The sequence below is a fragment of the Quercus suber genome, unplaced genomic scaffold (assembly GCF_002906115.3).
Source record: "Quercus suber isolate HL8 unplaced genomic scaffold, Cork oak 2.0 scaffold_675, whole genome shotgun sequence".
Classification (NCBI taxonomy): Eukaryota; Viridiplantae; Streptophyta; class Magnoliopsida; order Fagales; family Fagaceae; genus Quercus; species Quercus suber.
In genome coordinates this window covers 202,679-228,636 of record NW_027070116.1, presented here as the reverse complement: position 1 = coordinate 228,636, position 25,958 = coordinate 202,679, and the positions used below count along the sequence as shown (strand labels likewise).

General features: G+C 31.1%; 1 protein-coding gene and 1 long non-coding RNA gene across 2 annotated transcripts; one reads left to right on the top strand and one right to left on the bottom strand.

Annotated features, from left to right (window-relative positions):
• The first annotated feature begins 1,339 nt into the window (after nt 1-1,339).
• LOC136064369 (uncharacterized) lies at nt 1,340-5,489 on the top strand. The gene is made up of 2 exons (XR_010625995.1): nt 1,340-1,696; nt 5,183-5,489. It is a non-coding gene; the product is annotated as an uncharacterized LOC136064369 (long non-coding RNA).
• Nucleotides 3,359-22,790, bottom strand: LOC112030006 (protein BONZAI 3). The gene is given in 20 exon segments (XM_065766029.1): nt 3,359-3,860; nt 5,787-6,350; nt 6,851-6,947; nt 7,081-7,194; nt 7,383-7,547; nt 8,271-8,439; nt 8,624-8,644; nt 8,988-9,127; nt 9,224-9,320; nt 9,443-9,504; nt 9,620-9,754; nt 9,852-10,031; nt 11,478-11,534; nt 12,473-12,521; nt 12,640-12,788; nt 14,816-14,863; nt 17,809-18,003; nt 18,843-18,983; nt 22,455-22,540; nt 22,650-22,790. Coding segments are annotated over 17 exon segments (1,809 nt in total). The 5' UTR covers nt 18,855-18,983; nt 22,455-22,540; nt 22,650-22,790; the 3' UTR covers nt 3,359-3,860; nt 5,787-6,231.
• Between the last annotated feature and the right edge of the window lie 3,168 nt (nt 22,791-25,958).

Sequence of the window (25,958 nt, the reverse complement as noted above, 5' to 3'; positions counted from 1 at the left end):
AGAGATACTTATATTCTTGGATATTCAGGTTCTTTATCACATTCCCAATAATTTATTAGATACCATGGAAAAAAAGAATCTGATGCAAAATTTATTTGTTACGCATCTATTTGATGATGGGAGTCCAATTAACGGTAAATTACATGTGAAAGCGATAAAGAAAAATGTTTATCGAGAGTATTAATAGTTTTTTTTTTTTTTTGAGAAGGGAGGGTATTAATAGTTAATACCAATAGTTCTGTTGGAATTTGATGTTTACAACATATTAATTAAGCTCAAAAGCTATGAGAGTTACGTGTTATCTAATTGCAATTATTTGGTTTGGTTAATTTAGGTTGGTATGACATCAACCTCAAAGCTAACCACCTTACTTAGGGTGATTGGTTCTTGTTTCCTTTTACCTAATTAAAGTTTCCTTTTACCTAATTAAACACCTAAAACAACTTATATAATATTAACTTTTAAGAGTTGAATTCCAACTCAATCTGTGTTGGTTTTGGCCAACGAATTGGTTTGTTTTTCAATTAATTTTCAAGGTTTTAGAATTTTTCTCACGCTAAATCTAAAGTGGATAACCTAAACCCACTCACTCTCGTTTTTCCGTTTATATATATATATATATATAATTGCATACATAGACAATCAGCTTTTTTACATACATATTGTCCTTGTACCATGTATTTGTTTTTGTTTTTTTTTTTTTTTGTGAAAATATTATGTATTTGTTCATTGTAGGAAAACAATTTCACATTGGGGCCACTACAACTTATTTTTTAAGTAATGGGTCCTACCTTATAATAATATTATAATAAAATAATACTACTTGTACCGTCTACTTCTCCACCACTATTTTGTTGAATAGAATTATGAAAAACAAAAAAAACTACTTTCACTCACTAGTCATTATAGCACCTCAAAAAGGTTGAGGACTACAAAATTTTTCACAACTTTTTGTTACAACTTGCATGGTAGAGTGTGATTGTTGAAAAAAAAAATTGTGAGTTTATGTGTTAGTATTTGTTAATCACTCGTAGTTTGCCATATCAAAGTTTTGGCAAAAACATTGTGAAATTATTTATGGTCTAGAACTACTCATAGCACCTCTATTTCATATAGCAATTTTTTCTTTCCTCACCAACATTTTTCAGTCTCAAACCCAAGTTTTTTTTTTTACAAACCCAAATTTTAATTGTATATGACAATCAAATTTGCACATAGTTGTTTATTTATTTTGTTATTAATATCACTTAATACTTTTTCAAATTAATTTTACTCTCTTTTGATCTTGCCCCCCCAACCTAAAATCCTGGCTCCGCCACTGGCTGTAATGGTATATTGTATCAACATATACAATATACCATTTGGGCTGTGGATGCTCTTAGTCATGAATAATTTGCATGGGATGCTTATTACTTCTCGTTTTGTTTACCCGAAATCAGTAGACAGAACCAACTAAGCTTTTAATTAATGTAATTAACTAATTAAGGTCCCCTTGTCCCTTGGGCTTTGTTCTACATCCTTGATTTTATGGGTATTATACAATCTGAAAAGTCAAAGTACTTTTTATTTATAAAAGAAATCTTAAAAGTGAAGCTTTCAAAACAACAAGAATGTTGTTATTTGATATTCATCTGTAACCCCATTTTGTACGACTTGGCTTTGCTCAAATGATCAAGAGGATCATCAAGCAATTAATGTAAGTAATTTTTTTTTTAATTAAAAAAAATCCTGTACTTTGTTTTCTTTCTTCACTTTGAAATCGTAGATTTAATTTATTTTTATTTCTCTGCTTTCTTTTTGTTCCTAGTTTAGTAATTGCATGTTAAGATAGTGCAGATGTAAAAATTAGAGTTACAAATGCGTGCACGTAGCCCTCCATTGTGTATGCATCTTGAAGCATTGTGTAGTTTGTACACTGCTCTAGTCCCTACCTAAGCATATGCCTCCAAGAAACCCTAAATTTCTGCTTTCTTTCATTGGTTTTCTTTCAATAAAAGTGATTCACATGTGGTGCTGGTCAAGGTGATGTCTGAGCAACTTTGAAATTGAAAATTTCCAATTAGGGTTTTTATAAATGAAGGCCTAAAATTTGGACACCCACCTCTATGTGATTGATCTTTGAGCCTGTGGTTTATGTATTTAATCCCGTGTGTGTGTGTGTGTGTGAGAGAGAGAATTTTACATGCTTAGAAGGGAACCAACTTAGTGGAACCTTGTTAGAAAATGGCTCAGTAGTACAAGTGGAGGCTAGTCCTTTAAGTTAGGTGTGCATAGTTGCTTAACACATTCCCAGGTTCGTATTCTAACTTCAAAAAACTTAAAGTTTGGTGATTTAACCTCTACATAGGCATCAAAAAAACGGTTCTTAGACCCAACTCAAGTGACAGCTAGCTCCCATCTTTTTGCCCTAACCATGATCTAGTGACATATTATCATATTTATGTGAAACAATATTCACATCAAGCAACACTCAAGAAAGTCATCCCGTGGTAAACATTGTGGAATTCACAAAACATTTGAAATTATTCAAAAAAGAATACTTTACATCCTTTGTAAGATGAAAATTGAAGCATTTCTGAAAACATAATAATACAATGTAACAAGGCTTTTTGGAGGAATGTCACTATTCAATGCTCATACAACACAAATAGTGAAATACTTCAACCTCAGTACATTATTCCTTTTGTTAACAGCTTCCCAATTAGATATTGATTTAATCTAAAAATGTTTGTACTCCACACAATGCAGTGACATTCAATAAAGATAAGTGAACCTAGATCCTTATTTCGGGCCAAAAATTGCTCCACCAAAAATTATCGCCAGCTTGGAACTAGCATGTAGACCAAAAGACACTTTCTCCTTGCAAAACTAACTTCTTTTTCATTGCTTTGTTTACTTAAAATATAGGTTGAACTTGAATAAAGTTTAAATTCTACCTATACAAGATAAAGATTTTTTTTTTTTTTTTGGTTAAAAAATCTGTACATTTTCTTTTAGGATGATATAAAGAAATTCTTTCGGTTGTGCTTGGATGGCAATATTTGGATTCGGATTTGGATTTGGATTTGGATTTGAAATTCATTGATTTAAAATGCCTTGATTTGAAATCATTTGATTTTAAAATTCCTTGTTTGGGTCTTTTAAACAAAGAAGGATTTGAAATTCATCATTTCAAATTCCATTGTTTGAATATCTAAATTTGGATTTGGATTTAAGATCAATAAAATTTATTTTTTAATTATTATTTGTCTTAATCCTTCTACATTTTAATTTTAGTAACATTTTTAATAAATACATGAGGTAATATTAATAATTTAATTGACAAGATAATAACTAAATATCTTTAGTCATAAACAACTAAAAAAATATTTGATATACTTCTTGCCTATCTTAAGAATAGCTTTCAACACAGAATGAAATTGTCTACTTATAGTTTCCCCGGAACAAGCAAAACATTTTTAATTGTTCTATTCTTGAGGTCATGAGCAAGAATATGTAAAAACAATGCTACAACTTCCCTAACCGTAACATTTCTTGTGACAACTAATACACCATCATCACACAAAATGTTACATAACTTGTTAAACCCATGTGTGTTTATACATAATTTTGATATGCATTTAGATTCCTGAGCTAGAGATCCCATCCAAAGTCTTCTCTGATAAATCCTCTGCCCAATTTCACTTCTTAATGGTTCTCTCACAAAGTACTTCCTACGCGAGCATATTCCAACAAGCATAACAAAAACTCCACTAGCAAAGGCAAAAATCTCATTGCCTCTTCCTCATATACTTCAATCTCCTCTCTTTTACGTTTTCGTTGAATGGATATATCTCTTCCATCATTGGTCATTTTTGTCTCTGTTCATATTTCAAAATACAAACAATAGGAATCTTTAGCTAAAAAAAAGGTTATCAAAGAAAATCCATGAAATCACACCAAACAAATCAATGCAATTGCAACTACAAATATGAATAATAAATAATTAACACAACTAAAGGTAAGCAGCCCAGTTATGATATGGAGTGGGAGATTATAGAGACAAGAAAAGCACTGTCCAAAACGGGACCTATGGAGTATAAACCAAAAAAGAATTGTATTTTAACCAAAAGAGACCTGCAAGCAGGTTACAAGAGAAGGCAGCAAGCTGCAGCTACTCAAAATGCCAACTCAACTATATCATGCTATACAAAAAGAACAGTAACACAACAGGGCAGAAGAACACAGATCAAATACAAAACGCACCCCTATCCAACTCCCTTATGGACTAAGACACAGCCTCCATATGCAGCAAAGAATACTGCTAACAGAAAAAAGTACTTTGTACTAACCAAACATCACCTAAGTTTCCAGCCACAGATTTTGATTATTCAAACTGCATACAAATAATAAGAGACCCTACAAAAGGGCCAAATATGAGGAAGAATACAAGCACATAAATTTGATCTGATATATGTTTTAAAATGAGTAACTCACGGGAAATAGCAACATTTACATCACATAGAACATAGGCATAGGCACTCAGACTTGATGACACTACAAGAAGACATGCATAGCTCTGCTATTTTCTCACATATATGGAATCAAGCCTGGAAAAAGTAGCCAGCAGAGACAACATTGACAAAAAAATCGACTCTCTGTTCCTCCACATGACATTGATTTCCCCAAAAATAAAACACATTCATTTATTATTATTAGATTCTTTCTTGACTACAAAATTAGTTGGTTCCCACAAAATCAAGCAAATTGAACAAAACCCAGATGATATTTCCATTCATATATCAAGTTTCATTCGTCAAGTAGATTGTACATGTGCAACCTTTATTTTTAAGGTTACCTTTGAATTCTAATTACCAGCATAAAATGAGAAGGTAGCAAAATTATGTTCCTAACCCAGAAGGCAGCTTAGAAAAGGAATTCAATGTTGACTGATACCATGAGCCTATTTAGGAAAATCAAATTTGAAAGAGAGCAATTGAGATCAAGACTGGATTTTTGGCCAGCCAAGTCAAATCTGATAAGTCTCAATATTTAAGACCAGACTCAAGTTTCTACTCTGAATATATATTATGCTTAGTAATCTTGTGGATATCGTGGTTCCACAGGAGTCAAAGTGGTACATGCATGAAAGAAAAAATGTGTTCTACAAAGGAAACATTACTAATGATCAAGTCTTTGACAGGCAGGTACAATGTACACGGTCAGCAACATAGGCAACTTGGCAATATGATGATAATCTGGTGGTATATAGAGAAAGCAGACATAAAACTGATGAGGTATGAAAGAATTGGCAATAAGCACCAATAGCTATAAAGGGAATATTAAACAAGTGATGGACAAATGATGATACAAGTTTTGCAGCTAAAGCAACAAATGGAATGAAAAAAATTTATGGGATGTATAAGCATTCACTATGACAGTAGTCCTCACTTTCCATCATCACAATATCATTGTTTCAAATGAATATTCTCTCACTTATTACTTCACAACTCATAAACAGTTTATTGAAGCATTTCATGAAACACATAATTTTCATTACAAACCCACAAATGAAAATTAAAATAGAAAATAAAATCAAACCCAAAACATATTATTGAAAATACCATGAAACAAGATGCACAAACAAATCAAACAAAACCCACAAACAATCAAATTAAACCCAAACAAACCCACAAATAAATCAAATAAAACCCACCAGAAAAACCCACATCCCTTTTGGTTTTAGATTTAGTAGAAAGAGAGAATTAGAGAGGTTAAAAAGGAAGATAAGAGTTGAGAGAACAAACCTGAAGTTGCCTTGCCAAGAGTGAGCGGGAAGAAGAGTTTGTGAGTTACGGCTAGGAAGAGAGACACGGAGAGCCCAGAGAGAAGTAGCGTGCGTGAGAGAGAGATTTCTAAATTCCTGGGTTTTTGAAGGTATTTCAAATCCATGGATTTGGACCCCTGAAATCCAAGATGGATTTGGGCCAAATCCAAATCCAATTCTTTTAAGTTATCCAAACAAAGGATTTGGATTTGGGCCCCCTCAAATCCAAATCCAAATCCAAATTTATGTCATCCAAACAGACCATTCAGGAAATTCAACCTGTTAGTGGTTCAGACCTAAAAAATTTGTTAATAGATAGCTCCTCTCAGGTAAGTTAACTTGTGATTGGTTCAGACCTAAATTTTTTCAGTTGATGTGAGCAGAATCAGCATATTTATAAATTTTGTGTACTTGGTAAATGTTAGTCAAGCAGAAGTTGAGGCTGCATGGAGAGGGCTTGGTTTGATATCTCTACTCCGCATGTATGTCAAAAACTGTCCAGGTAGCTCTTCCAATAGAGCCTGAACCACAGAAATCTGCCCACCTGTACAGAACACAGTTAATTTGTTAGATGAAACACAATGAAGAAGCTCAGGCCAAATAAAGAACAAGTACAACAAGTTGAAATAATAAGGATATAATCAATTCCAATTGATAAAATAGATAATAGACTCAAAACAGATGATAAAAAAGTCAAGAGGGAAGATCATAGAAATGGTTTTAAGGTTGTAATGGAGCCAAGCAGTTTTAGAATTTGTAGGGCTTGGTTAAGCTTGGTCTGGTCAGGCTCAGCAAATCAGCTTACTGAGCACACATTCACACTAGATTAAAACCATGATCTCATTTTCTACCTATAACATGTCTAATGCGACAATCTAGCCAAAGACTGGATCAAAACAACAGTAGCAACAGCAATCCATGCAACGTTTTTGTTAAGCACAGTTTCAAAGTTCACACATTGGAACAAACTGCACGATGCACTTCTCACATTGGAACAAACTGCACTTCTCGCCAAGCAACAGCAATCCAAGAAACAGTACTCACCATGCACTTCTCGCATTGGAACAAATTGCACGATGTCACGTGTAGCCACACGACCCGTAGAGCTCTCTAACCGTCTTCCATTGTCAGCATCAAGAACCTGCCCAAAAATTAAGATACATTACAGTCATTCAAGCGAAAATTCTAAAAGCTAAAATTCCACCATTTTTACTAAATAATTAAAATAATGCATAAAAGGGTATAAAAGACATCAACTTAAGAAAACATTATACCTCCATTTCTCTAAAATCTGCACCTCCCACTCCAACAATAAGGATAGATAGAGGCAGATCGGATGCCCTGACCAAAGCGTCTTTTGTTTCTTGCAAGTCTGTAATAACTCCATCCTAGAAAGATGACAATTTTTATTGAATGATTAATTGAAGAATTAATTTAAAGAGGCATCAAATAAAGACGAAATTCTCTTTAGGAGAGCTTTGTGTATAAATCCTATGTACATAAAGTGTCTCATCTGCTTCAATAAAAACAGTAATTTATCACAAACAAAATAAATTTGATTCAACATTCTCTTTACCGTTATAATGAGCAAGACAAAGTATTTGCTGCTGTTGTACGAGATGGACCGGCCAGCAATTTGTGCAGCTGTGTTAATCACTGGGCCAAATAAAGTGGGTCCTGCCAGGGCAACATTATGTAGAGCCCTTGCATAAGCAGCCATGATGCCTTCAACTCCTTCAACCTATTAATAAATAAAATAATTTGATTAATTCATCTATTTAAAAAGAAAGAAAATGGATGCTACATAAGAGTATGAAATGCAGTGTTCAGAAATATATGAACAACTTATACTCAATAGTTATTAACTTAAAAAGAATGATATGAATTCTATGGTACCATTTACTTATAATCCTTTACAACATACATCTAATCTTATGATACAAAGCATATAATGTTCCAAATTTTATTAGGTGAGATAACTCAATCTATTTAATTTGCACCGTTCTCATGGACTTCTTTTTAAGGGCATCTGAGACTTTCTCAAACCTTTTGATGATAAAATTAATGTATTTGGGGATTTTGAATGTGTTTTTGTTTGTTGTAAATAGGGTTTAGAACTTTTCGTGTTTGGTTGAAAATGTTTGTGATTTAGAGGTAATAGAAGAAGGTAAAACATCAATAGTGACAAAGCCAGGTTTCAGATGCTATTCAACAGAATTATAAATAAATAAAAAATTATATTTGAGAAAAAGAAAGGAAATGTGAGATAATAACAGTAAGAATAACAAGACATGAATAAGCATAGATTTCACTTATATAAAAATTAAGGGGTTTCCAATAAAAATTGCAAGAGGATTACAGAGAAAGAGAGAGAGCTATGTGAAAACAGCTAGGCAATATGCCAGCCAGGTCAGATTCTTCAAAGATTAAGAAAACAGAGCATTACAAAGTCAACTCCTCTCACCTCAAAGGCACCTGTACCTCCATTCAAGTTAAAACAATGTGATGTGGTACCATCAATTGTTCTTCCTCCAAAGCCCCAAGCAGGAAAGCGCCTATTAGAATCATAAAACTGAATGACCTCCCCAACCTCCATTATAGCCTGCAAGTTTTCTTAATTAAGTATACAATGACTTCATCAATCAATGAAGATTTATTTTAAGTATATGCAAACAGAAGAACCCTAACAAAAATTTCAAAACAAAGAAACTTTTTTTACACAATCCACAATCTCAGACATGTTCCACATATGGTTTTTTTTTTTTTTAATTTCTCTAACATGTTCTACGTTTAGTTGAGAGTAAAAGAACCTGCAACCTTGATATGAACAACAAGCTGCTTGATCATATTAAGTCATGACAGACAAAAGATAGCTGCTTGATCATATAGACAATGCTATCGACAAATTCAATGTAAAAGTTATTTTTTTTTCCTAGGTTGTTTTTGTGCGCCTCTTTTTGGACCAATTCAATGTAATAGCTATTTTTTCTTATTCTACAAGCAATTTCGAGGTTATTTTGTGTCTTTTCTTCTTCTTTTGGCATGTGTGTTAGGAAAATACAACTCACGAACCCATACAGGATTAAAATTGTGGGGTGTTTTGTGGGGGGGGNATCATTAGCCAAAACATTTTGAACTAGAAAAAAGAGAACCCAAAAAATAAAATAAAAAACTATATAACTCCCCTAGAATGGGATATATTTTACCTGTAAAGTCAACAGCAACCATAAAGTTAAGCTCAAATCCACTGGAAATGTAATCTAGAAAACTGTATTGTTGCTTTTCACAAAATTGATCCACAAACAACTGTCCCTTCAAAACCTATATTGATAAATTAGTAAGCAATGTAAAAATTTAAACATAAAGATTAACATGAAGTATTTTTTTTTAAATATAACTACAAGTATGAATAAGTACCTTCTCATGACCATGATGAGGAGATGGTAAGGTGAGATTTGCACCACTTCTTTCTATATGAATTTTTTCCAGGTCTGCCACAGACTTCTGGAGCTTACTGATGAGGTAAATTTTAAAATAAATTCCTTCTTTTAGTACCAGAGACTAAATAGTAAAATCTGAAAAGTGAAAATAAAAAAAATCTAAAACTAATCCAGACAACAATAAATTTTAGCTCACCCAATAAGCACATGATTGCCACTGCTATTGAAATCAAAGCACTCGATAATTAATGGGTTATCCTGTAGCAAGTGAAATTGCATATGCCATGTGAATCTTCATTAATTATCAAAATTACAAAACATCCTATAAACATAATCTAATAGGAAACCAAGAATCAAAAATCGACAAGCATACCTTACTTCCAAACTGCTGTATGCTCAGGCATAGGGGTTTCCAAATAGGATTCAAATTGTCCTTCACCACTTCAGTTTTGCATATTGGAATAGAGCCTCCACTCTCAACAATTCTAGATATTCTTAAGAAAGGATCCTAAAATAAATGAAGAAACTTAAGAAACAAACACAATCAAGAATATGTATGCTTAAGGAACATGCAATTTTAAGGTATCTGCTTTGTGAATACATACACTTTTAGAGAATAGATCCTTGTTATCCAAGTGGGAACAATGGACTACCATCTCAACACAACTCCTCGAAGAAACTGTTTCCTCTGCATGGATAGTGAGTGCTCCTAAGTTCCTCAAGCTCGTATGCCCATTTTTGTTATTGAGATTTAGGGTTAAACTCCGAGTTTGTTTAGCCACTATCTGCCATGAAAATAGAAAGAGAGAAAATGGAGGAAAAACAAACACCTAAGTTTAGTACATGTTGACCAAATCATTCTAAAAGAATTTAAGCCACTAGTTACATTTGAAACATAATTTTTAGGGGAAATTACACTTTCCTCACTTGTAGTTTGGCCGAAAAACACTTTGTCTATTTGTGGTTTAAAAATTAGCACTTTACCCATTTGAGGTTAACTCCATTTGTTCCCCGTTACCCACCTCAATTAAAAATAAGGATAAATATGTCTCTTTCCTCTCAAAACATAAAAAACTAAAAAATCAAGGGAAAAGAAGATCTATAAGCTAGGTTTTGTAAAAATTAAAACCTAACTTTTACATCTTCTTTTTATGTATCAACTTTTAGATTTTTATTTTAACACATTAAAAATTGAATTGAACAATTTTTGGAAAAGAGGGTACTCCACAACATTGGATGTTGAGCCATCAGTTTCTGTTCCCATTGAAAGACAGCATCAAAAACATCACTTAATCTTTCATCAGAATCTGCATTCCCAAAGCCCTAGAGCTCAATGTCTTCAGAAAATTGCTGACCACCATCCCCTCCAAATAGCCTCGACTGAGTGGACAATACCTTTTGATGTCTAAATTCGTCCAATGACAGCTGAGAACCAGCTTCTTGTCCTTGTCAGTGTGACTGTGAGTTAGTAACATGTGGAGCTAAGGAGCTACTTCCAATTTTACATCTCTCAAAGGTCAATACTCTAATGCACTTTGAATTGAACAATTTTATACCAAATGCTACTGTTTCATTCTTTTCTGCCTTGAGTGCCTTCTCTATCTTTCACTCTCCTTATTTTTCCCAGCTTAATAAATTAAATATAAGTCCTATTTCTAATTTTCTATCACTATTAATACTATAAAACACGCTCTCCCTCTCCAAAACTTTTTTTTAGTACTCCGTAAAATTAAGTAATACAATGCATTTTTGTTAAAATAGAAGATTTAAAAGTTGATACATTAAAAGAAGATGTAGAAGTTAGATATAATTTTTACAAAACCTAGCTTTTAGATCTCATTTTCCCTTGATTTTTTAGTTTTTTATCTTTTGAGAGGAGAGATAGATAAAAGGGTAACAAAAATACAAATTTATCCTTGTTTTTAACTAAGGTGGGTAACAGGAGACAAACGGAGGTAATCTCAGGAGGGTATAGTGCAAATTTTTAAATCACAGATAGGCAAAGTGTAATTTCCCTTAATTTTTAACTGCATCAGTGGTAATCTAAACTATGATGTACAAAATCTTAAAATAACATTATGGTGAAGTGGCTCTCACATTTGTCTTTCTACACTTGAAATTTCTAAGAATAAAACACTCAAAATTGACACAAATTTTTACTCAAATTGCACCAGCATGATATATATGCTTTAATAATTTCAATGAGCTCAACTGAACCCAAGGCGATATACCTCAGATAGAACACAAGTAGCCTCTCCAAGAAATTCTTGATCATTCAATTTTAGTGTCTGCAAGGCAACAAAAATAAACTTTTAAAATAAAGACTTCATCATCAACTAAATTTGTTAGATTATTCTAGATGAAATGATAACAAATCAAAAATATAATCCTTAAAAGTTACCTTCTTTGCTCACATCTGAATATGGTTTAAATTGTCACAATCTTTCAAAAGTATCAATTAATTCACAATTGATATGGTTAACCAATCAAATTTGTTTTTTTGTCAAAAAAATTTGCATTCCACGCTTTGTTTAGTTACCAAAATTACAACCATGGAGTAAAAGATTATTAAGAAAATTATAAACATCACCAATATTACATGGAGGGCTTTAGAGTTTAAACTAAATTGCCCTTTACTTTCATTTCTTATTTGTTATATAACTTCTTTCCTGTATCATGGCCAAATTGATAGAAGCAACAAATCCAGTTTATTAATTATTTTTGAAAGAGCTAAATGCAACACACTGAAAAAAAAGTTTCATAATAATTTCCAGCAAGTGATTTACCATACAATTACACCATGCATAGTCACATGTATAGTCACATGTATAGCTACTATCAAAATAATTTTTTCCTGAGATTATCCGAGACATATCACACAATTGGCATCAAACATTTGTTTATAATTGTTCACTAATTACTTTTATTTCCACTTCAATGTTTTTGACCATATATTGACAAATTTAGTGCTTAGTATACCTTCAATTTATAGTGTGATCTAGTCAAATCAATACACATTCACATATTACGAATGTTGATAAGAGTTTTATCTTGTGAAGCGCAATATTCAGAACTTAAAGATTGGCATAAATGCAACAAGAACAATGAGCATGTACACTTTTTTGTGTGTAATTTATTAACAGTGCATAATTGACACATAACCTACAAAACATGAATAAAATAATTAAAATAATAAATACTTAAAAGAGCTAAAACTGATATATACCTTCACAGGTACATTATGATATTTTGAATCCACATCATATACATGAAATCTGGCGCCAAGAAAATAAAGGCAAACACAAGCCATCCAGTTAAATTAGAAAATCACTTATAGTAAAACAGGATTTATCTACACAAAGATAAGCACTTAAAGAAATTTGTAAAGCTTACACCAATGGCTGCACAATCTCAAACTGGAATGTAACTGTAACTTTTTCTATCCATGCAGGATTCAAACTATTCAATACAACCTCAGTGCGACCTAACTCCTCTAGTTTTCCATCTCTTTTCTTTGCATACACCACAGCCATTGGATCACTCTGAATGAAATAAAGTATATTTTAGCAAAAAGCATAGTAAGACAAGCCTGATCACGACATGCATGCATGTCATGCAAGCACATAAACAAACTACTGTGGACTGACAAATTCAAGACCCTCAGATATATGAGAATCTTTATCAAAAACAGCCAACATAACAGTTCAGCTTACTACATATCCAAGAGTATACAAAGAAGTGCTTGTTTGACATAAACACTACTTATGGCACATGTAATTTTGACATACCCCAGGTAGGAACCAAGGACTACAAGTCATACCCATAGCACAACTCACCCATTTTTATAGGGTTTGAGAGAGGTGATTGGCAAGCAGTCTTATCCCCATTTTTTTTGGAGAGGTTGATTCCCTGACTCAAACCCATGAATGCTAGTAAGTTTACATCTATTATTTAGTGATAGGCAGCTGTACCCAACACTATACTCCCACCCTAGCAATAGGCCGATGATTTGTTTTAAAGCATTTTGCATGTGTTATTTACTAAGCAAGCATATCCTTACTAGCTTAGTTTGATTGGTAAACTAAAAATATGAAAGAGAAAATTTCTCACTTTAGTAGATGAGTTGTTGTCCTTGACTATCAAAAGATGTAACAAATTTAGCTTGAAACAAGTATGTAATGTGTCTTTCTTTTACTTTTAGGTAATAGGTTATTATTGCTTGTCTCGTTTTGTTTTACAATGTAGTGTGTAATTTCAGTCTTTCATGTATACTATATAAGGTTTGGCATTGATTGTAGGAGTATGAAAATGCAAGTGAAATAATAAGCAAGAGTAGAAGTGAAGAGTGATGCGGTGTGTGTAGCAAAGGATATGTACTATTTTAATTATCAATAAAACTCCGCTTTCATTGAGAACTCCATTGTGTATTTTGCTTGAGTGTGGTGAGACTTATTATGAAATACTTGTTAAGATTTTATTCTTTCTATGAGCATGTCTCTGCCAGGATTCCTAGTGGGGGAGGGTGAGGATATCCTGATTTGGCAGTTGAATTGCAGTGGTGTCTTTGATGTGCGATCCTTTTACATTGCGTTATTGAAAGCCCCTTCTGTTTCTTTCCCTTGGCAGAGCAATTGGTGTGTAAAGGTACCTAAAAGGGTATCTTTCTTTTTATGGATTGCTGCTAGGGGTGGGATTCTCACAATAGATAACCTTGTTAAGAAGAACTTGCCCCTTGTTAACTGGTGTTGTTTATGTAGGTGTGATGAGGAGACTGTGGATCGCCTTTTGATCCATTGTAGGTTTGCATCTGCTTTGTGGAGTGAGGTCCTTATTATGTTTGGGGTTCAGTGAGTGATGCCGGACACTATTGTTTCTCTTCTTTTTGCATGGAAGAATTGGTTGGGAACTTACTCTTCACAGGTTTGGAATTTGGTACCAGCATGCCTTATGTGGTTAGTATGGAAGGAACGCAATGCCCGAACTTTTGAGGATGTTGAGAGTCCTATAGATATGTTGAAGACCTTGCTTGCTAGGACTTTGTTTGAGTGGTCTCGTATTTGGGAGCTTACGCATTGTAGTTTCTTGTCTGATTTCCTTATCTCTATTAGTCTTTCCTTATGATTTGTTTGTATTTGTTTCAAGGGCAGTGAGTTTACAATCGTAAACACATTGTTCTTTTTCATCAATAAAACTCTTATTATCTATCCAAAAAAAAAAAAATGAAATACTTGATAAGATACATTCTTCCTAAGTGCAAAATTTATTATTCTGACAAATCTTCCCCAACAAGAAATCTCATTTAGATAATAACTTCCCAAACCATCACATATTAGAAATTTGAAGGGAAGATGAAAACAAAGATACTCAAATTTCATACTAAAACAAAAGGAGGTTGGATAGTGTTTGTATGATATTATCATTGGCATATTTCTGTTTAAAAATAAGATGGAATTTTAAGCTAAAACAAACAAAACCATAGTAAATTACCAAAATATTAGCAAATTGGAAAATTATAGTATACCCCTTAATAAACTCACTATCAAATGTGGTTATGTATAGAGAGGAACACCTTTGAAGTGATGTCACGGTCAAGCAAGTTAGATGCAGATAGAGATAACTGCAACATAAAATTGAAACACAAGAATGCATGAATACATAATGAGAAACCAAAAATGGGCAAACCACATAGAATAATATGAAAAGTCATGAAAAAATAAAAGAGCCATTAATGTAGATTGAATAACAATTCCAATGGTAATGTACACAAGACTAATATCCTATCTTGAGTTAAATTATATAAGATAGTATTATTGCTTCAGTGCTTTATAACATGCCACCCATATATAGTGAAAGGGTGAACCAACGAACTCCACAATACCCATCTATTAGAGATGAAACAAAGGTAGGACAACTCATCCTTTTCAAAAATAGAGGCACTTCAATTACTTAAACCTAAATTAAGATAAAATTTCTTTTGATTGATAAGTTACACATGCACCCAATAGGTCCTAAACCATCAACCTTATCCTCTATCCCATTCTTATGAAAGAAGAAAATGCCATTTGAGCCAAAACTCATTGGACTAAAATGAGATTAATATTTTTACTATTGTATGTTAAAATGCAAAATAGTTGCTTCATAGAGCTTCTTCAGTGTCCAAGTTTACTAATATTTCATCAATATATAGCTTGATTAGCAATTTGCACCACAACATCAAATTTATGAAGTTAGTTACTAATTGAAGTAGATAATTAAAGGACCATCACAAATCACTTTTAGGTTTCATGACTTGGCTAGCAATTTCAACATGATAATTATATATAGAGGAAAATTCCAAACTGTTGACCCCAATAGGACTTGCAACAAAGTACACATCAATAAGAAAAATCAAATAAAAGCATCTAGTGGTCCTGAATATATGCAAATGAATATAGATATACATTTTTCTACACCACAATAAAAAGAATTTTTGAATCAATGGTTTTGTCTGATGTTCCATTGTTAAATTGGAACCAACAAATGGGAATCTTGCTAGTGTTCCCCTTGGTGGAGTATTTTGTAGTGCAACTTTTAGGAGGAGGTCAGGTGGGCTCAATGATGTGGACCTTGGTGGCAACAAAACTACCAACCATACAAAGCATGCAAACACCTACATTTTCAAAAAACCTAACACGCATAGAGAAAACGTTCCTTGCCGTGAAGCATTGGAACTTGGTGGAAGCCCCAACTACACGATCTATTCTCAAATTCTGAGAAATTGTTCATTGGCCAAACAGTGCGCTACATATTGATCACCGTATTAAGAACTGAATACAAAGTCAACATTGCCCTACATGTCCTACATGGTCCACTTATTAAGATAAACTAAGAGCTTGAAAAGAACTAAGGGAAATGAAACTTTTAACACCATTGAAATAGTACAAATCTCCTCCACTATGCAATGATAATTAATTTATCAAATATGTCTTTGTACACAAAACAGTCAAAATGATATAAAAAAAAAAAAAAAAAACTGTCATTTTGTTTTAAGTCCAATAGCGGAGATTCCAAAAATCTTTTAAGATCAAGTTAAATCCTTGGATTTATTTAAGCAAAACTATAGGCAACAAAAGTAGCATCACTAATGAACTTTTCCTGAACAATAAATATTTTACTTAAAATAAAGATTAATCATATTTATGTTATTATTGTTCTCACTACTATTGTTTTCAAAGCAACATCGATTATAATAATCAGGTAACATATATATATAATTCATGAATCAAATAATTCTTGTCATGAAATTAGAGACCAAGATCTAAAGCTAGAATCCACTGTAGTTTCTCCCAAAGAATTGTCACACTCTTTAAGTATGAGACTTTCATCCTAAGTAATCCCTAGGATGCATCTTTCACGACATGCCAAAGCAATGTCTCATGCTCTGATTCACTGTGGAATTAACCATTATTCAAGATACTTGTATCTAAAGTTCTACCTGTGTGCCTTGTTTTATTCATTGTATTTCCTCACTTATTTTTCAATGAAGTTATTTACTTATCTAAAAATAAAAAAGATAATTGTATCAAAAGTATAGACCGTATAGTATATCAAAATTGCAGTTTACCTACAATTTGTAGGAAATTAAAAACAATCTCAAGCCCTGTAATTTTTTTTTCAGCATCCAAAGTCCAAGCTATAATAGCAGTTCCCATAAAAAAATAATTATAACATCATACTATAATAATTGGTCCCATTGGTTTCTTTTTCTTAAAAAACAAGTACAATTGTTACCTTCACGTCTAGAACTTTTTCTCAACAACCAAACAGAACAATAAAGAATCTTAAAAAAATAATTATAATAAGCCATATATGTAAAATATGAATTTGAAAAAGAGGAATAGATAATGCCCAAATCAACAAAGCAATAGATTCATACATATAAAAGCAGTACCAGCAAGCACTAATAAAGTAAACATTTAAATCGACAAAGTTACAAACATAAGGCACACTAAAATATTTATAAAAATAATAATAATAATAATAATTCTGGGAGTTTGATCCAATGTGGGGAACAGAATATAGAAATACACGAATAATTCTTAAGTACTCTAGAGCACAATAAATGGTTTTTCCTTCTCTCACAATTATGGTAAGGTCCGTTCGTTAAATTCATAGTGGGATATATAATGAATATGAGAAGAAGAAACACTATTTCACTATTCTCGGAGCTACCTAAGTTTTTTTATGAAAAACACAACCCGTACACATATACAGACAGTATCACCACTAGCACTACGGTGAACATTAAAATTGACACAGTTTACATACCAAAAATAAATAAATAAATAAAGACCCAAAATTGTTCAATGACTATAGGAATTGACTGAATTGGACTGATTTTTGATCCAAAGTGGGGTACAGACTACAGAATAAAGATTAACACAACCCATACACATACAAAATATGGTTGTGTGTGTGTGTTTATGTAATGAGATTTTCAGTTATACATATAAAAGCATAATGAAATATTGAAAAAGTTTCTGACAGTTTCTTTTTTTGTACTTTGTATTTGACATATATTACCTCGATTTGCGTGAAGAGAGGCTGAACGCCACGAGACCTGAAGAAGAACTCAACGGCGTCGTTGTGTCCGCCATTGTTGTTGTTGGTGGCGGCAATACTATTGGGACTCTGTTGGGTCCCACCCACTGCTTGCTTGCCTCCCTCCACATCGGAAAAGCAGTTCCCCATTCTCTCTTTCTTTCTTTCTCTCTGAAACTGATTGAAAGAAATCTTATTACGCGTTTGGATGTAACAGACAGACGTAACGATAAAACGTTTTTTGATGAAGTTTCTCCGACCCAGATTGTGAATTGTGGATTGTTATGTAATCTCGATATATATATATATAGAGAGAGAGAGAGAGAGAGAGAGAGAGAATAGGGAAGAAGAACTGTCTCTCTTTTTTTTGATTAAGAAACTTCGGAGGGAATTCAAAAAGGAGTTTCATTGAAAAAGCCAAAATGGACTGAAGCTTTGAATTTTTTTTTTCTCTGTTGAATATAAATGGTCTTAAGATCCCGAACTATGGTTTAACGATGGAATCAATTCTATTCCACGCGTGTTTCCCAATATGGCAATACAGGAGGAACTTTAAGAAGAGAATTTTTTATTTTTATTTTTATTTTACTGTACGAGGAATCTAGGAGAACTTGTAAAGAAGGATCCAACCACAAACATGCTTTTTAGCTGTCACATGTACTCATCATTTTTTTTGTTTTCTCTTCTACTCATAATTTATTATATAAAACAATTGTGATACAATATGTGTGCGAAAGTTTTATTTTTGAGAAGCATGTGGGTAAAGTTAATATATAGTTATGAATTTCATTTTGCTCCTTTCAATACAGATAGGATTTTTCATTCCAATTAATGAACCAAAACTACAAATCACCCATCTATTACATCTTATTTTAAATTTTCATTATATATATATATTATGTAACTATGATATTAATTAAGAATGTGCATTATTTAATTTTGAATTAATAATTTGTTATGATATAATACCATGTGATCCAGGTTTTGATATATAAATTTCGTAACATATATAATACCATAAACCTCATCTACGCCATTTTGGGCTTCACTGTTTCTCATTCAGCTTCAACATTGCCTCTTTGAGCCACCACACTTCTCTATTGTTGACATTTCCTTTGCTAGAGAACACTCACCTGTTGGGTGTGTTGGAGTCTAGCCTTGATTGTGTGAGGAAGTGTTAAAACCAAAGAAAGCATTCAAAAAAAATAAAGCAAATAAGTTTGTGGAGACTAGAGAAGAAGAATGGAGAAGATCAGATGGAAAGGACATGGTAAGTGAAGATGGAAAATTCGTGTGGAGTAATGGAGATTGGAAGGAAACTTCTTGGAAATTTCCAAGTTCAAAAACTAATCCTAGATTCTTATTTATTTACAATAATGCCACAAGTAAAAAGTTAAAAAATATTCAAATAAATTTTTTGTCAACTTTACTTCATTTGCTTTAAAGGTGAAAGAGTATACACTATACATTTGTTAATTTGTTTACAATTATTCAAAATGTGAATTTTATTTGTAGAAAGTAAAAAATATTTTAATATTTTTTAATCCCACTTTATTTAGGATTAAAAAAAATTAAATTCATTATTTTATATAATAGTAATAATATATGTGTATATATATAATATTTTTAAGGAACTTGAAACACCTTGAAACGGTACGCCGAAATAAGCCGGTATCGAAATATTCTGTTCCACTAAATAAAACGAAATGGGTCTCAAAACAGAATTAATAACATTGGTATTGTGCGGCTCTATTGAGTCTACTCGTGAATGGAATAAAGTTTCAATATCCTTTCTTAATTATTCTTTTTTTTTTTAAAGAAAAATTATTTATATCTAGTTAATGTCCAATCTCTCATATTTAGTGTTATGTCTTTGTAGGGTAATGTGGAGGATGACAATCAGACTAGGTGGGATCAGAATCAGATCATGGATTTTCCAATACCACCTCGTATTCTTTTTATGATGGGAAAAGTTCACGTGGGGTTGGAGAGGGGTAGTGTGCATGATGGAAGAATTTTATTATTCCTAATTAATTAGGTGATATTTTTTTTTTTTTTAAAAAGTAGGTGACTTTGTTATTGATAAGATAAGAATGAGGAAAAAAATGAAAAGGAAATGAGTGCAACGAGTGTTATGTGTCTAAAAGATGATAGTAGAATATGTAAAAGAATTAAATTATAAATAGAATATATATATATATATATAAAACATTAAACTAAATACATAAAATCAAAGACAAGGCTAGGACTTGAAGTTAGGGGCAGAAGTATAAACAAAAAAAATAAATAAATAAAAAAATAAAAACTCCAAATAAACATTCATTTAATAAACTATCGACAAAGAAACTTGAAGTTAGGGGCAGAAGTATAAACAAAAAAAAAAAATAAATAAATAAATAAAAACTCCAAATAAACATTCATTTAATAAACTATCGACAAAGAAAAATACATCGAATTTTTGTTTTTTGAGATATTATAATGCAATTATTTATGAAAATGAAAATCATCATTTAAAAAAAAAAAATCATTTATAATTGAATCTGTACTAATTGTTACATTAATGTCCCTTTCAATAAATAACATCATAGTATCTGACAAATTATATGCTCACAAGCAATCAACAATTAATCAATAAATTTTAAACTTGCACTACCAGACAAAACTATCTCTATTCAAAAAAATATCTTTTTAATTTTTTAAAAGACACCAAGGCTCTATTTGGTTTACGAGTTTAAACATATATTTTTAATATTTTAACAATATTACATTTATTTTTACATACTTTTTTATTTACACATATTTTAAAAAAAATTAAAAATTATTGTTTAAACGTAGATCCCAAATCACTGCCGCACAAAACTACATATAATTACATAAAGCATATTTACAATACATAGGTGTTTTAACGTGTTGCACTGTTGTTAGTAGCCTAGTGTTTAGTGTTGTGTTGCGACACTTGCGTGTTGGTGTTGTGTTTGTTTTTAACTTTTTATTAGGAAAAATTATAGGCCAAATAACACTCATCTTCCTTGAGGTTTGAGAAAATGACACTCACCTCCAAACTTAATATGATAGTAGAATATGTAAAAGAATTAAATTATAAATAGAATATATATATATATATATAAAACATTAAACTAAATACATAAAATCAAAGACAAGGCTAGGACTTGAAGTTAGGGGCAGAAGTATAAACAAAAAAAATAAATAAATAAAAAAATAAAAACTCCAAATAAACATTCATTTAATAAACTATCGACAAAGAAACTTGAAGTTAGGGGCAGAAGTATAAACAAAAAAAAAAAATAAATAAATAAATAAAAACTCCAAATAAACATTCATTTAATAAACTATCGACAAAGAAAAATACATCGAATTTTTGTTTTTTGAGATATTATAATGCAATTATTTATGAAAATGAAAATCATCATTTAAAAAAAAAAAATCATTTATAATTGAATCTGTACTAATTGTTACATTAATGTCCCTTTCAATAAATAACATCATAGTATCTGACAAATTATATGCTCACAAGCAATCAACAATTAATCAATAAATTTTAAACTTGCACTACCAGACAAAACTATCTCTATTCAAAAAAATATCTTTTTAATTTTTTAAAAGACACCAAGGCTCTATTTGGTTTACGAGTTTAAACATATATTTTTAATATTTTAACAATATTACATTTATTTTTACATACTTTTTTATTTACACATATTTTAAAAAAAATTAAAAATTATTGTTTAAACGTAGATCCCAAATCACTGCCGCACAAAACTACATATAATTACATAAAGCATATTTACAATACATAGGTGTTTTAACGTGTTGCACTGTTGTTAGTAGCCTAGTGTTTAGTGTTGTGTTGCGACACTTGCGTGTTGGTGTTGTGTTTGTTTTTAACTTTTTATTAGGAAAAATTATAGGCCAAATAACACTCATCTTCCTTGAGGTTTGAGAAAATGACACTCACCTCCAAACTTAAAAGAAAAAAACATTTTCCCCCATTTGATATTTATTTATCTAAACTCTGTTAAATTGACGTTAAAAATGTTGTGCACTACCGTACCATTTGGTTAATAATGTATTCCCAAAATTGCCCTCAACTTATTCTCAACTTATTCCATCAAAAGTCCATATTTTTAGCTGCTTTTCTAATTTAACGTTAGATGGTAAAGAATAAGCTTTTGTGAGTTTGTTCATCAATCAATCAAATTGACTCTTAAAGGGGGGGGGAGTGTTATTTTTTTTAAATCTCAGGAGGGGAGTGTTTTTTCCTTTCAACTTTGGGGGTGAGTGTCATTTCTCTAAACCTCAAGGGAGGAGAGTGTTATTTGCTCAAAATTATATTTTCATAATATTTTTACAATAAATTTTAAGTGACAAATTTTTATTATTGTTATTATTAAGGTAAAAAATAATTTTAATGTTAATTTTAAATTTAAATCAATAATAATTAATTATTTATAATTTATTGTAATAATATTGTAAAAATATTATGTACTTACAAAGAGAGAGAGAAAGGATTGCTGAACTAGCGGACTCAGGATAGGACATCTTTTTATTAAAAAAAAAAAAAAGATTAAAAATAGATAGAAGAGTCTAGAGTCATAGTGTAAGTTTACCTCTTTGACTCTGTCTCTGCCTCACTGGTTCAGTGGTTCGTTCTTTCTTTCACTCCTTCTCTATAGACTCTGCCTCTCTTCAAATTCTATTCACAATTTAATCAAACAAGCATGAGAGATTCAGATATGAGGGGGACTGAGAGAGGGATACAGAATTTTCATCCAAAGAAATAAAAGAGATTGGATATAAATTACCAGGTTTGGGCTGACAGGGACAGGGCGGTCTGTGGCGGACTGTTGGTGGCTGGTGGCGTCAGGCGTGGTGCGGAGTTGGGCTAGTCTGCCTCTCTTCTTCTTCTGCGTCAGGCGTTAGTTTTTTTTTTTTTTGGAGTGGCTTATTAGNCTTAGATTTTTTTTTTTTTTGAGAAATATCCTTAGATTTATATATATATAATTTCACTTAGTTTTATAAATATTATATATATTAAGTGTCTTACCTATCACCTTTATGTTGCTTTTTTTTACAAATAATAGTAAGAAGAAAATGTAAGCTGTGAGTTAAGTTAAATATCCTAAAATCATATATAGTCTAACATTAGCATCTATAAGACTAAATTAATTATTTCAATTTTTTAAAGGTTTATCTTGATTGGCTTATCAATCAAAAATTTTACTGTTCTTAGCTAAACTAATTCTGAATAGGGGATAAAAATCAAAGTCAATAATAATACTTAAGATCGAGTTAATTATATATATATATATATACACACACACACAAAAGTTGAATACATAACATACGCTAAATTTTATTTTAATTAGAAAGGGTATAATTTCTTTAAAAAAAAAGTAGTTAGAAAGAGTATTAAATTGGATATAAATCTATAATTAACATGAATTTTGTTGTTTGAAAATAGGCGTAGAAAAAAAAGTGCGTGAAAAATTATGTACCAAACATGCCCAATTTTTTCCTTGCTTGCCTTGGTGAATTTTTTTTTTTTTTTTTTTTTTTTCCCAATTAGGATATTTTTGAGTAAATAATATATATATATATATATATGTAAAAGGTTCTTAAAAATAAACCTAATGCAGCACATTCCTAAAAATCTTATCAAATTCCTTATCAAACTAAATGTGAATATACTTATATATTCTCGGACATTCAGGTTCTGCACCACATTCCCCATAATTTAGATACCATGGACAAAAAGTATCTCCTGCAAATTTTATTTGTTATACATCTATTTGATGATGGGAGTCCAATTACTCGGTAAATTACATGTGATACCACTAAAGACAAAAGTTTATCAAGTGTATTAACAGTTAATACCACTGGTTCTATTGGAATTTGATGTTTACAACATATTAATTAAGCTCAAAAGCTACGAGAGCTACGTGTTATCTAACTGCAACTTTGGTTAGGTTAATTTGGGTTAGTATGATATCAACCTCAAAGCTAACCATCTTAATATTAGGGTGATTGATTCTTGTTTCCTTTACCTAATTAAAACCTAAAAGAACTTAAAAATATTAAGAATTGAATTCCAACTCAATCTATGTTGTTTTTGGCCAACAAATCGGTTTGTTTTTCAATTAAAATTTCAAGGTTTTAGGATTTTTCTCACACTAAATCTAAAGTGGATAACCTAAACCCCATGACTCTTGTTTTTCCATTATATATATATATATATATCTGTAGAGAGAGAGAGAGAGAGAGAGAGAGAGAGAGAGGGAGTTGATTTCAAGTTATACTTGGTGTAACTCTAAACAATATTACACCACCTATTAACTTGTTATTAAATTTATATTTTGAAAATTTAACTATATATTAAATTACATTTTTTTATGTTCTTAACATGTATGCCAATCAGATGTAATTTACCATTTGATCCATAAATTCATCTTTTATGCATTATTTAAAATTACAAAAACTTGAATTTAAACCGTTTTTCGATAACATGGCTATTGATCTCTAATCGCCTTTAAATTTTGTAAACATAGAGAATGTATGAAGATAATGTAATCCAGTGGGGGATTTATCAAAATTCACATTTAATTAAAAAATATTAAATGGTGTAATATTGTTTAGAATTACACCAGGAGTAACTTAAACCCAACCACACACGCATATATGAGGAAATCCACAACCTTGAAATTCCATGTAGAAATAGTTTATAAATCCAAATTGATTTGCTGTGAACTTTCTCTAACGTTGAATGTTTGGATCCAAGTTATCAAAATCGTAATAATCCAGAATTTTACCTTCCTCAATCAACTCAAATCAGTTTAAAATAGTTGGAAAATTAAGAAAAATGGTTCCAGGAACACAAACACGCAATAGATTTTTCAAGATATATGAACAGGCCCTAAAGAATATTTGTCAAAATTGACCCCTTCAAATGAAACTGACTGGCCCCTCAAGTTTCCTTATTTAATTCAAATTTATTTAACTATGTTGACCCGTTTGTTAGTCTTTCTCCATCTCTCCTTATAGAAGCTTATTATTTCACTTTTTCAATTTGTATTTTTACCTACCTTATCACTCACATAGAAAGTGTTCCTTAATCTCTCTACTCTTCCATTTCTTCTTTTTCTTTTTCATTTCTATTTACCTTAATTTCTATTTATTTATATTTTGATTGGTGATTTTTTCTCCCTTTTATTTATTAATTCAATTGATAGTCTATATCTTTATTTTTATTTAGTATTTCATACTAACATACTAAAACAACCATATTTAAGTAAGATTTGGTATGACAAACACATCTAGAATCAGATTAGATGCATAAATCTTTGTAGACTAATATATGGTACCACTAATCTTATTTGAAAAATCTCATCATACACATACCAAAACTAACAAATTTGTCTTTGTGTTTGACATTTGGAGAAGCAAATGTTGGAGTTGATGTTTGAAAATTCTTTCGTGCAGTGATGAGTGAATCATACATATATACATAGATACACACATATAATAATAATAATAATAATAATAATAATAATAATAATAAGCTCACAAATGAGATGAAAGTAAAAAAATTCATGGAGGGCCGGAAGATGAAGAAAATGACTAGGACTCCAATTTGGGCTTCTTGAAAGTGGAGAATTATCATCTTCGCTTACCATTAAAAAACTCGTAATTAAGGTGTGAAGTTGTAGTACAAGTAAAAATTTGCGTAACAATAAGTCTTTGGTACAATTGTACAAGTACTATTTAAAAAAAAAAATTGTACAAGTACTATTAGTCTATAAATCTGGGCCAATATCTCTAACGAGTAACAACAAAAATTTAGTTTATAACCTTATAAAAAAAAAAAAAATTAGTTGGTTACATTGACATAAAGTTACAAACATATATATATTAAAAACAATCTTATTCCTTGTACTGTGAGGTCTAATTAAACATGGGTTCAATTAATGTATGCCTTAGGGCATACATTAATTATCCATTTTGAAAATTTTTTTTATGGAGAATTGAAAAAACTGTAGAAACAGTTAATCACTTTTTCATAAAAAAATTTCTAAAATAGTTTACTAATATATACTTTAATGGTCCATTTGGCTTGA